A 13,313-nucleotide genomic window follows, 5' to 3' on the forward strand; every position below is an offset into this window, starting at 1 on the left:
GAGAGTGGCCGCCGCTGAGCCACTTCCTGCACTGAGCTGTGCCTGCGTGGGCCACCTCGTCTGCAGCCCGTCTCCTCAGCTCAGCAGGGAACGCCTGCAAGGAGATATGCTGCCACAGAGCCAGATTTTCTGCTTCTTTTGGAGAAAATTTCTGGATAAATTCCACCTAAATTGTTCAAGAAACAAGAGTAATAGGAGACAGATGAATGGGTGCATAAGAGCTAAATAATAGCTCTCATATTCAGTATTTTAATTGCATGGTATGAGCCCGACTCCAAATCCTCAACTCCATTCCCAGCTTAGAGTCCTGGAGCCTGTATTCTTCAAAAAGTTCCTGGAGGAAGGGCTAGCAGATGGCATAATTGTTCCAACACTGGATTCCCACACAATCAACCATGGTTCAAGTCCCAGACCCAGTGGTTTAAAACTCACACCAGGCTTGTGTGTGCCCAAAATCCCAAGAAAAGAATGGAGAAGGAACTGCGATGTGGCCATCCCCTCAGGGGGGTGTTTTCTCACTTTCTGTCTGTCTCTCTGTTTCTACAGCAGGCAAAGGTGCCCTATAGCAACAATCTCCCTTTAAAACAAAACAAAACAACACAACCAACATTCCTAGAGGAGTTCTGATGGCCGCAGTCCAAGAGCCACACGTACTTGTGTGGGCAGAAACCCTCTGTCATGGCATAGCATGTTTTCTTTGAACAGCAAAGTAAGGTTCAACACACTTCAATTCTTCCCTAAAAGTTCAACTTATTTACTATGAAAACAATTAGTCATCAGCAAGTGTATAAACGATATTCTAGTTCTTCAAAGTCAGTTAAAAAGGGCAGGGAGTACAGATGCATCACAATTCATTTCATGCATCGCAAAAATAGGAAAAACGGGAAATGACAGATTTCAGGAAGACAGAATAATCATCTATAATTTAAGCAGGAACATCAAATTTACACCCATCTAAAGCAATGAGCAAAAAATCAATATATTAAAATGTTGAGGGGCCAGGAGGTGGCATGGAGGTTAAGGCGCTGGGTCCGTGGCCAGCTGCACTGTTTGAGCCCTGGACTTGAGTATCTTGCTGGGCACATGTATGCCCCAACTCCCAGGAGCAGAATGAACAATGTATGGTGACTCGGTCATCCACCCCAGGGGTGATTTCTTACTTTCCTTCTCTCTCTCTGGTAAACACACGTGCCTTATGGCAAAAATTAAAACACACACATAAAATTTATGCTTAGTCATGTCAGCACTCAAATTCACAATTAATGTGGAGCTGGGGAGGCCTTTAGAGGAGTCTGAATTTGCTCCTCAGCATTTCCTTGAAGACAGGGAAGAGATGTCCTTGCCTGCTGGGCCGGGACCATGAAGAAGAAGAGACGCTTCAACAGCATGGACAGGCTGGAGAGCTGCTGGCACTCTCCAGGGCAAGACTTTATCTGGAAGATAAAAGAGATTGGCCAAGTGAAATCAGACTGTTATCAAATGGAATATTCCCAAATATTAACAGTGGCTCTTTCTGGGAGATATAATCAGAGTTTATTGTAATTTTTAATTTGGGGATTTTCTTCAAGTTTTTTCTTCAATGAATCTAGATTACTTTTATAATGAGATAGAACTTTTGACATTATAATTAAAAATACCCTCTGTAAGCTCTATTTCTAATAGCTTTTTTTTTCTAGAAGTTTTTGCTATAGGGCGTGTGCGCTCGCCAGACAAGACAGAGACATAGAGACAGAAAGCGAGAAATCACTCCCCATGGGGGATGGCCACGCTGCAATCCCTTATTCTCCACTCTCTTCTCGGGATCTTGGGCACACCCGCACACGCGCCCGGTGTGAGTTTTAAGCCACCGGGTCTGGGACGCGAACCGTGGTTGACTACATGGGAGTCCAGCGACATAGCTGGTCCCTCTAATTGCTTTTATGATGAGAACTTATTCTGTGAATCCTCCTGGTCAAACGCAATTCACTTAGCGCAACAGTGCGGGAACGGGGAGGTATCACTACAAGCTGGAGGCTTCATTAAACATTTTACAAATTCACTATTATCGATTCTTATCATATTACAGTAGGAAACCTTTTATTTAAAAGAAACCTGAGACATAAAGCACATAAAAATCACTCCGAGGGACCAGCTGGTGGTATTAGTTAAGGCACTGGATCCTATGTGGCTGACCGCATGGTTCAAGTCCTGGATCTGACTGCTTGAAAATCACATTGGAGGTGTGTGCGTGTGTGCTCAAAATCCCGAGGGCAGAGTGGGAGAGAAGGGGCTGCAGCATGGCAATCTCTCCTAGGGGTGATCTCCAACTTCCCCTTTTTCTCTCTCTCTCCAGAGAACACATGCACCAACTGGCAAATTAAAAAGAAAAAAACCACAATCTGTTTTGTGCAAGATGTGTTCAGAACGTAGTAAAGTGAGCTAAGAGATGATTCAGACCACTAGCCTTGGGTGTCAGCTGTTCATGTTATCACACATCTTACTGGGTTTGATACAGTCTAAGTGTACACAATCCTTAAAAGACACACCAAGAAGTAAATAACTCTACTAGGAAATAAAAGCTTCCTGGGCCTACCAACTACTCATGTCAAAGGCCAGGGATAAAAATCAACAAATAACAAAGAGGTTATAACCATCTAACGTGGAATACGTGAGATATCTCAGAACTAAAAAAAAAAGGTCAATGATGCAAAGATTTTTTTTTTTTTTTTGAGAGGTTTTTCACTATAGGGAGCGTGTGCTCGCCAGACAGACTGAGAGAGAAAGAGAGACAGAAAGCGAGAAATCACCCCCCAGAGAGGATGGTCACGCCGCAATCCCTTCTCCTCCATTCTCCTCTTGGGATCTTGGGCACATGTGCACATGCGCCCGGCTTGGGTTTTAAGCCACTGGGTCCGGGACGTGAACCGCGGTCGACTACGTGGGAGTCCAGCAACATAGCCATTATGCTAACTGCTGGTTCCCAATGATGCAAAGATTTTGAAGAGTCATTATTAAATCATTTCCTTTTCAAAACCAATTGAGAAAACCTGATTTCCGGGAACCGGCAGTTAGAGTAATGGCTATGTCGCTGGACTCCCACGTAGTCGACCGCGGTTCACGTCCCGGACCCAGTGGCTTAAAACTCATGCCGGGCACGTGTGCATGCGTGCCCAAGACCCTGAGAGGAGAATGGAGGAGAAGGGATTGCGGTGTGGCCATCCCCCCTGAGGGGTGATTTCTCGCTTTCTGTCTCTATGTCTGTCTCTGTCTGTCTGGCGAGTGCACGTGTTCTATAGCGAATACCTCTCCAAAAAAAAGAAAACCTGATTTCTTTTCTCAAAAGCACTGATCACGATCAAATAATCCTAAATGAAAGAAATAACTACAAATCAAGAGCAGGGCTTGTAGGCCAGTGGTTAAGGAGGTGGAATCCTACATGTCTGACCATGTGACTTGAATCCCAGCCTCGGGTAGCTTGAAAAACACACCAGGGATATATGCATGCATGCCCCAAATTCCATCAGGATGGAGAAATGGAGGTACAGGGATTGCGGCATAACCACGCCACACTGGGGATGCTTTTTCTCCTCTGTCTGTCTCTCTGGTGGGTACATGTACTCTCTGGCAATTAAAAAAAAAAGCTTGATTTTATCACATCAAAAAAGACAGACACATACATGAACTCTTGGCCATCTTGTTACAACTAACTTCTGAGTGTTTACTTGGCGTTCAATTTTAAATTTATTCTCAATCAGCCTAATCTTTCTTTCCTAGAACAATTTGCATAACTACAAGATGTTGAACATACGGGATAATTTGTCCAGCTTTAAAGTTTTTTTTCAGTATATCCTTCTTAAAAACAGCACCCTTATGCAGAGCAAACAAACTGCCAAAACAACGCAGCTACCATGCCATTTCTCCTTTTGATTATTCATTCTTCCAGACCGTCCGTGCCCAGAGACCCACATGGAGGCAGTGGGCCCGTGACTGCACTCACCAGGGGGGCCACCACGGTGACATGCTGCGCACAGAGGTCGGCAGTCCCGTATCTGCAATACGGAGAGAAGAGAAGGCGACTGGGTTCACGCACTTGTCCAGGAGCGCGAGGAGAGGAGCACACAGGCACTCGACATTGTCATGAGGACATGTAACCGCCACTATCCCACAGCCAAGAGGCAGCAACACAGACACCCTAAGCAATATGCAGCTGCTGGCTTAAACCAATGAAGGCAGGAGAGAAACCTGTCGGCTAAGTCAGTGCTATAATATGAAATTGAGCCATTCAGGGGTGTTATAAAAGGGTCACTCAAACAAAATTTTATAAACTTAAAATCATAAAACTCATTTACTGTCAGTCACTATAAAAACTAATCCAGACACCAAAAAGTATTCTGTACCGAGCAAGGAAGCACCACGCATCCATAGCTAACAAAGACGTGATCATGTTAGTACTCAGCACCGCATCCAACAGAGCCACATCCTAATGAAAAACAGAGAAAGTTTATTTATGTGAAAAGTTCAGGATAAATTGTCATTAACATTACAGTTCCCAAAATAAAACAAGCAAGCACTACTAGAACCCAAAAACAGATCCTCACTGGGAAAGCTTCTAGAATCACAAAGAACTTAGGCTGCCATCCTCCCGACATTTACTATCACACACTACATGTGACTGCAGTGCTGAGCTCTGGGGCCAGTAGCTTTAGGGGCAGGTGGTGGTACAGCAGTAACACAGCTGGGCCCACATGGGCAAGCTTCCAGGTTCACATCCTGGGACCTTCTGGAGCATGCCACGTGCACGAGTGTGAACTGGGCTAGCTGAGACCAGTCTGGACTGTGCCAGATGATCCGGTTGTGGGTGCCTTTCCTTCTTTCGGTCACTCTCTCAGAAGAAAGAAACAAACATAAAAAGTATATTTAACAAGTAGTTGTTCTAGGGGCCAGGAGATGGCACAGGGGTTACAGCGGGTGGATCCCGGATAGCTGACTGAGCGGTGCACGTCTCAGATGGTGGCTTGACAGTCAACCTGGGCGCAGGTCCATGTGTGCCCAACATCCAGAGAGAAGGGTTTTGATCCAGCAGGAGGGATCGCGGCATGGCCATCCCTGGGGTTAGGATTTCTCTTTCCCACTCTCCCCGTCTCACTCAAGTGAGCACACACATCCTATATCTAACAAAGTACTTTTAAATTAGTGACTCAGTCACTAGAAACCAGATTCTCTAAGAAGCTTGAAATTTTTAAAGGAACATAAATATATATGTACAGGGCTTGTAGGCCAGTGGTTAAGGAGGTGGAATCCTACATGTCTGACCATGTGACTTGAATCCCAGCCTCGGGTAGCTTGAAAAACACACCAGGGATATATGCATGCATGCCCCAAATTCCATCAGGATGGAGAAATGGAGGTACAGGGATTGCGGCATAACCACGCCACACTGGGGATGCTTTTTCTCCTCTGTCTGTCTCTCTGGTGGGTACATGTACTCTCTGGCAATTAAAAAAAAAAGCTTGATTTCATCACATCAAAAAAGAAAGACACATACATGAACTCTTGGCCATCTTGTTACAACTAACTTCTGAGTGTTTACTTGGCGTTCAATTTTAAATTTATTCTCAATCAGCCTAATCTTTCTTTCCTAGAACAATTTGCATAACTACAAGATGTTGAACATACGGGATAATTTGTCCAGCTTTAAAGTTTTTTTTCAGTATATCCTTCTTAAAAACAGCACCCTTATGCAGAGCAAACAAACTGCCAAAACAACGCAGCTACCATGCCATTTCTCCTTTTGATTATTCATTCTTCCAGACCGTCCGTGCCCAGAGACCCACATGGAGGCAGTGGGCCCGTGACTGCACTCACCAGGTGGGCCACCACGGTGACATGCTGCGCACAGAGGTCGGCAGTCCCGTATCTGCAATACGGAGAGAAGAGAAGGCGACTGGGTTCACGCACTTGTCCAGGAGCGCGAGGAGAGGAGCACACAGGCACTCGACATTGTCATGAGGACATGTAACCGCCACTATCCCACAGCCAAGAGGCAGCAACACAGACACCCTAAGCAATATGCAGCTGCTGGCTTAAACCAATGAAGGCAGGAGAGAAACCTGTCGGCTAAGTCAGTGCTATAATATGAAATTGAGCCATTCAGGGGTGTTATAAAAGGGTCACTCAAACAAAATTTTATAAACTTAAAATCATAAAACTCATTTACTGTCAGTCACTATAAAAACTAATCCAAACACCAAAAAGTATTCTGTACCGAGCAAGGAAGCACCACGCATCCATAGCTAACAAAGACGTGATCATGTTAGTACTCAGCACCGCATCCAACAGAGCCACATCCTAATGAAAAACAGAGAAAGTTTATTTATGTGAAAAGTTCAGGATAAATTGTCATTAACATTACAGTTCCCAAAATAAAACAAGCAAGCACTACTAGAACCCAAAAACAGATCCTCACTGGGAAAGCTTCTAGAATCACAAAGAACTTAGGCTGCCATCCTCCCGACATTTACTATCACACACTACATGTGACTGCAGTGCTGAGCTCTGGGGCCAGTAGCTTTAGGGGCAGGTGGTGGTACAGCAGTAACACAGCTGGGCCCACATGGGCAAGCTTCCAGGTTCACATCCTGGGACCTTCTGGAGCATGCCACGTGCACGAGTGTGAACTGGGCTAGCTGAGACCAGTCTGGACTGTGCCAGATGATCCGGTTGTGGGTGCCTTTCCTTCTTTCGGTCACTCTCTCAGAAGAAAGAAACAAACATAAAAAGTATATTTAACAAGTAGTTGTTCTAGGGGCCAGGAGATGGCACAGGGGTTACAGCGGGTGGATCCCGGATAGCTGACTGAGCGGTGCACGTCTCAGATGGTGGCTTGACAGTCAACCTGGGCGCAGGTCCATGTGTGCCCAACATCCAGAGAGAAGGGTTTTGATCCAGCAGGAGGGATCGCGGCATGGCCATCCCTGGGGTTAGGATTTCTCTTTCCCACTCTCCCCGTCTCACTCAAGTGAGCACACACATCCTATATCTAACAAAGTACTTTTAAATTAGTGACTCAGTCACTAGAAACCAGATTCTCTAAGAAGCTTGAAATTTTTAAAGGAACATAAATATATATGTATTTGTTTTTGTCTTTAACCATTTACACGTAATGTTTGATATGTGCTCAATGTTAACATTGTGTAATATCTTAAATGATACTGATTTTTATGTGTTAGAAATTTTTTCCTAAGATTTTCCAGAAATTTCTTCCTAGAATTTTCTCAACCTAATTTCTAATCCAATATAAGATGAATAAATAAATGGGCAAGTCAGTGGCTTGGTGGTTAAGGCAGCTGGGTCCCACATGGCCCACTGTGCAGTTCAAGTCCCAGACCTGGCGACTTGCAAATCATGCTAGGCACATGTGTATGTGTGCCCAGAGTCCAGAGCACAGAAAGGAAGTGAGGGGACTGCGGTGTGGCCAACCTCCCTCAGGGTGCTTTCCTTTCACACTTTCTCCTTCTTTGTATCTCTCCGGTGAGTGCATGCACTAGATAACAAACAAACAAAACCCCAAAACCCTCCCACAAAGATGAAAAAAAAAGAAAACTACATTATGTCAAAGATCTACAGACCAGTAGCATTATAGTTCTATTTACACCTTTCCTTTGTAAATGCTGATAGGTAAAATTCTACACATCGTTCCTCTTGGTACACTGCCATTCTACACCTCTTCACCTAAAATGTTTTGTCAAACATTAGCTCTGAATATGACAGGAACCGAGGCTGACCATTCCCTAGCACACAAGGGAGTTAAAATGGAGAGAACATTCAAAGGAATATACACAAGGCAGTCCCACACTTCCTTCTGCACAACTCACAATTAAAATGAAAAGACAGCCAAGGTGTGGCCTCAGCTTAACCCAGCAAGTACGACGCTCACCAGCTCAGGAAACAGTGAGGGGTGAAGGGAGGCAATGAAGGCACACAGGTGGACACAGACGTGCTGGTACAAGGTGACAGCCCCCAGGGCCTGCCCTGCACCCTGCACTGCCTGCATGTGCACTGGGAGGGAGAGTTCACCAGAACAATGTTCGAAGCTGCAGAAAATGGCCTTGAGCAGAGACACCCTGCAGGAAATGGAGAAGGTGGACAACATTACTGACAACGAAGGACTGGCAAGCACAGTCACGTGTCATTCGGATGGGGAATTTACCAAAGCACAATGTCTCAAAAAGCATCAACAAGTTTCCCGTATGTATGTTTACATAAAAATAACATTATTCACTGTCAGAGAAATTCCTTTAAAGAAAAGATACTTCTTGGGCTTTTTTAAAAAATCAATCACCAACTATTTATCACAGCACTGAGTTATTGAAAGTGAGAGCTCCTTGAGGAACCTGAAACTTAATTAGCAAGATCAGATAGCATACGTAAACCAGAACAGTGTAACAGTTCAGACAGAAGGGGACATTCGTTAAGATCAAAATGACTGAAGACACATTCACAGAGGATTTAAAATACAATTAAAAACAGGTAAGGTCAAAATAGATTACGAAGAGAAAGGGCAAGTAAAGGCAGAAGGACATCGGCAGTCTGGCAGAGCTGGGTCTAACAGAGGAAGGAGAAGGCGACAGAACGGGGGACTCACGGGTCACGCCGAGCTCTGACACGTGCTAATACCTTAGCCCAGAGCCTCGGTCAATCAGGGGCCCGACCTCGTGATGGTGCACAGAATGGACTACAGGAAGGGGAAGCAGTGAGGGCGCGGCGATACTCCAGGGGCGGGGGGCTAGCAAGAAGGTCACTGTGGGGACCAGCAGATGGTGTGATGGTTATGTCACTGGACTCCCACATGGCTAACCGCAGTTCAAGTCCTGGACCTGGAGGCTTGAAACTCATGCTGGGTGTGTGTGCATGCATGCCCAAGATCCCGAGAGGAGAACAGATTATAGTGTGGCCATCCCACGGGGTGGGGTGAAAGAGAGAAAGCAAACAGGTCCCATGTGAAACTTCCTAGCAGGTGCTACAGTGATGCGGCATTCAGTCTACAAGAGCTCCTCCTTACATGTCATGACCTGGGTCTACTCCGTGACAGGCAATGTGTGCAATACTGACTGCGAGGCAATGGCACCAAACAGGATTAAAATGCTCAACTGTTTCTACATCTGTTATAGGTGTATACGTTTCTGTAAAGCTGCAATATCTGTATGAGGTCTGTACAGTAACAATTAACTGAAACAGTTACTAAAATCTAACATAACAGAACACTTACCCTCAAGAGCATTCCCAACAACAGCCCTCTCCTCCTCTTCCCTACCCCTGCACCGTCTCTACCTGCCCCCACAGGTACCTGGCGGGAGAGCCTGCGTTCCGGTCCTCTGTGCACCACAGGGCCTGTACCGCCTCTGGCTGAGAAGGTAGCTGGTCCATAACAGCCAGCAGGAGGAGACACTGTGGGAGCTGGAGCTCACAGGGCAGATCTCATGTTGAGAAAAACACAGCCGTTAAGTTGCATCCGATAAGGAAAACAGTCCCCGCACATCAATACTTTCAGCAAAAAGCCTACTGTGATAAATACAGAAATTAGAGGCACTGCTATTTTTAATGAGAAATACATGCCAAGAAAAGAGAGTAGGAAGAATTTAAATAAAACGTTTAACATTCTGAAAAGAATGACTACGTAAGGGGAAATACTATCTGCAACATGTCATAGTTACCGAGAGGTGATTTACCATGGACACTGCCCTGAAGCTTACCTGGTTTACTGTCCAAGACTGCCTGCACGAAAGGCTGGAATGTGAGCAGCTGACCGACGAGGGGATCCAGAGCCACGAAGAAAGTGCCTGTCATTTCCTCCTGATACACTTTAGAAAAGGTGGCAGCATACAGGCTTGGAGGGAACTTGCTGGACAGGGAAGGAAAATCTCATTCACTAGTAGCTGTTTAATTTCAGACAGAGGTAAAAACTATTAAGCTGATGCTCTAATAGTGAAAATTATAAAAAATAGTGTGTATTCTTTATTTCTTAATTTTTAAAAATTTGCCAGAGGGCACTTGCACTTGCCAGAGAGAGACAGAGAAGAGTGGGGTGGATGAGAAGGCACCTCCATGGGGAATGGTCACACCACCATCTCTTCTCCTTTCTCACGCTCCCTTCCTTTAGGAGTCTGGACATGCATGCACACATGCCTGGTGTGTCTCTCAAGCCACTGGGTCTGGACTTGAACTGTACAGTCAGCCATATGGGGTCCAGCTGCCTTAACCAGCAGGCCACTAGCTGGTCCAGTAGTGTCCATTCTATAAGACAAAATTCAAAGTACTGAACTGGTACCAACTAGAACGGCACAAAGACCTCTAACTAAATAACAGGCTGTGTGTCTACAGATGAAAAGCTGATAATCTTGAAGAAATTTCTGGTATTGTTTTGAGGCATTTTAATACTATTTTGACAACTGTATCTTTAAAAATACTGTAAAAATAGGCATCTTTAATCAGCTGGTAAAAAACCTGTAGAGGCTCAGCATGGAGGGGGAGGTAAGCGGTAGGGCCCTGCATGGTACTGGAAGCACACGGGAGGCTCCGGTCCCAGAGCAACCTGAGCATGTTACCCGGCTCACTGGCCGGTGTCCGAACCCTGGCTGGCAGGGAGGCTAGGGGAGGAGACATCGTGGACAGACCATGCCAAGGGTGCCTGTCTCTGCTGTCTGTCTCTCTGAAATAAACAAAGCAATAACAATCATGTATAAATAAGCTAGTATTGCTAAACCCTGGCTTAACCAGTTGTTACAAGTTGTTCTGGAACAGGTAGAAAGCTGAGTTTGCTAGGAATTAATGCTGTTTCCCAGGCTCAAGTGCTTCACAAGAATTAAACTACTCACACCAAAGTAGAATGGAAGTGTCTCACTAACTGGGGTTTAAATTAAACGTCAATCGAAGTCTATGTGAAAAAAGGTAAGTATTTTTCACCATGTTGCTTAACTGAGAGAAAGCTGTCCAGCAGGGACTGGCATTTGAAAGGGTGCACTTCTGACAAACACGGAAGTCTTCGCAGTGCGATGAGAAAGCTCCCACCTGCCTGTTATGAGTCCCGTGACTGGTTCGTTCTGACCCTGAGCCTCAGCTGCTCTATGTGTGACACTGGTTCGGCACTGCTGTGATGATCAGATGGTGAGATGAAAGACATACATCAATAAAACACAGGTAACTTGAACTGCAGTCAGCTGAGAGGGGGTCTGCCCACGTCCACTGGGTGGGGACACTGGGAGCTGGAGTCCACAAGCCCACACAGTCTGCTACAGCGTAAGAGCAGGTATGTACCTTTTTAGTCAGATGACATTTTTAAAGCAACCTGACAAATGTTTATTGAGTGCCCACATATGCATACCATGTAGAGTTTCTATAGTCTGAATGTGTCTCCCTAAAATGGTAAGTGTTGAAACGTGGTTGCTATCGGCTTGAAGGTACTGAGGAGATGGCAATTTAATTGGACTGCAGCATTAAGAGGTGAGGCCCCTGGAAGGTCACTGGGATTAGAGCAGGTCATGGGCGGGGCCTCCCTGACTGAAGTCTGGGGTCTCTCAGAGGATGGGGAGGAGGAGCGGCCAGAGCTGACACTGCTTGCCCTCTCAGCACATGATGCCCTGCACAGCTGGGACCTTCCCCACCAGGAGGAAGGCCCTCTCCAGAGGCAGTTCCTCAACCTTGGACCTCCAGAGCCACGAGATGAATTAACTCTATTTTTCCTAGGTTCCCCAGTCTGGGGTATTCAGTTATATAAATGGAAGAATAGCCTAAAACAGCGGTACAAAAAAGTCAGTCACTACCTTTATAGAGCTTATAATAAAAGCGAAAGCAAACACGTGAGTCACTAAATATGTAATACATTGATATTAAGTGCTAGAGAAAAAAAAATAAGGCACAAGGAATGAAGGACAAGAAGTCGTACTGATGGAAGTCACCCAGGGTTTGAGCAGGGAGGTCACGGGATCTGTGCCATCACTCACTCAGCTGCATGGAGACAGAACAGACTAAGGCCATGGTAGGGACAGACAGTAAGAGGGTGCTCTTGCAAATCCATGCAAGAAAATGAGAGTGGATCAGACCAAGTGGCAGCAGTTCAGGTGGTAAGAAGCAGTTGGATCCTGTGTATGTGTGCGTGTATACACACACACATGCAGGGGCCTGAAAAAGTTCATGGGAAATGTGTGTCATGAAAACACTGCACATATTTTGAATACTGTGTACCAAAATAGCCTTTAGAGGCCCCCCTTGTGTTGCTGCAGGCAGTGCTGAGGGACCAGAGGTGCGCAGTGTGAGCAGAAGTGCTAGAGATGCCAGGGGGTCTTGGCCTTATCACTTCAATGTCGCCAGTTAGGCTGAAACGATGCTACTAAGAGGAGCAGTTCTGTGGGGCTGGGCTGCGGAGCAATCAAGAGCTCATTTTGGGACAGTCCAGGTGGCAGCATTCTAACTGGAGATCAGCCATTACAGATGCTGGATGGAGACAGGCCGAGGACCAAGTGCTGGAGTATACCAGCTTTATCATGACGGCAGGGCAAAGGAGGGGTCTGCTCAGAAGGCTGAGGCAGCTCACAGGACTGGGAGAGAACTGGAAAGGAGACATGTCCTGGAGGCAAAAAGAAGGTGCTCAGAAGAAAGGGTCAAGTGCAGATGACAGCCTCCCTGAGAAAGGACTGAAACTGACACTAGATACAGCCCTGGGAGGTCACTGATGACACTGGAAGGAGTGACGCTGGTGGAGTGTGGGGCAGGACCTAAGGGACAGTGTCAGGACAGAAAGCAGGGACAGTGGTACCGATCACGCCTTCTAGCAAGTTTCTACAAAGAAGGGGAGAAATGGAAGGTTGTCTAACGGGGAGGCAGGGCTGAGATTTTGGGTGGTTGATCTTGTATGATCTTTGGGGGGAAGGCACCAGCATGTCTGTACCACCGCAATGATGCAGCAGGGAAGGAACATCCGTGAGGGAGAAGGGAACCACCTGGAGAGCACACAGTCTGACGCGCGTGGGGGGACAGCCTGGGGTGCAGGTAGCTCGCTCAGGGAGTGAGGGCTGCAGACCCGTGCTCAGCCACAGAGCAGTACGTGTGGCGCAGTCGGAGGAGACTCTCTTCTGAACACTTCCACAGCTGCTTCCATTTTCCTCCATGGCACAGAAGAGAGGGTCAATGAACAAGGAGGGGTGAGGAGTGCTGGGAGTGCAGGCAGCTAGAAGGGGGAAGAGGTGTGCACAGGTGTCTAGGAGACCAAATAGCTTAGAGATAAAGCAGGACTGCTGGGCGAAATGGGCTGGCAGACGGTTTTATGGCTTTTTTTTGTT

General features: G+C 46.3%; 1 protein-coding gene across 1 annotated transcript in view; it reads right to left on the bottom strand.

Moving 5' to 3' along the window:
• FIRRM (FIGNL1 interacting regulator of recombination and mitosis) overlaps positions 1–13,313 on the bottom strand; it is a 52,768-nt gene that overhangs the window by 14,110 nt on the left and 25,345 nt on the right. Inside the window, exons 11-17 of the mRNA XM_014588434.2 lie at positions 9,732–9,880; positions 9,326–9,455; positions 7,916–8,102; positions 6,245–6,327; positions 5,845–5,896; positions 1,344–1,433; positions 21–166 (exon numbers count right to left, since the gene is read on the bottom strand). Of these exons, the coding sequence (XP_014443920.1) occupies positions 21–166; positions 1,344–1,433; positions 5,845–5,896; positions 6,245–6,327; positions 7,916–8,102; positions 9,326–9,455; positions 9,732–9,880 (837 nt within the window). The remainder of the gene's footprint in view (positions 1–20; positions 167–1,343; positions 1,434–5,844; positions 5,897–6,244; positions 6,328–7,915; positions 8,103–9,325; positions 9,456–9,731; positions 9,881–13,313) is intronic.

This window comes from Tupaia chinensis, unplaced genomic scaffold (assembly GCF_000334495.1).
Source record: "Tupaia chinensis unplaced genomic scaffold, TupChi_1.0 Scaffold000278_1, whole genome shotgun sequence".
NCBI classification, from domain to species: domain Eukaryota; kingdom Metazoa; phylum Chordata; class Mammalia; order Scandentia; family Tupaiidae; genus Tupaia; species Tupaia belangeri.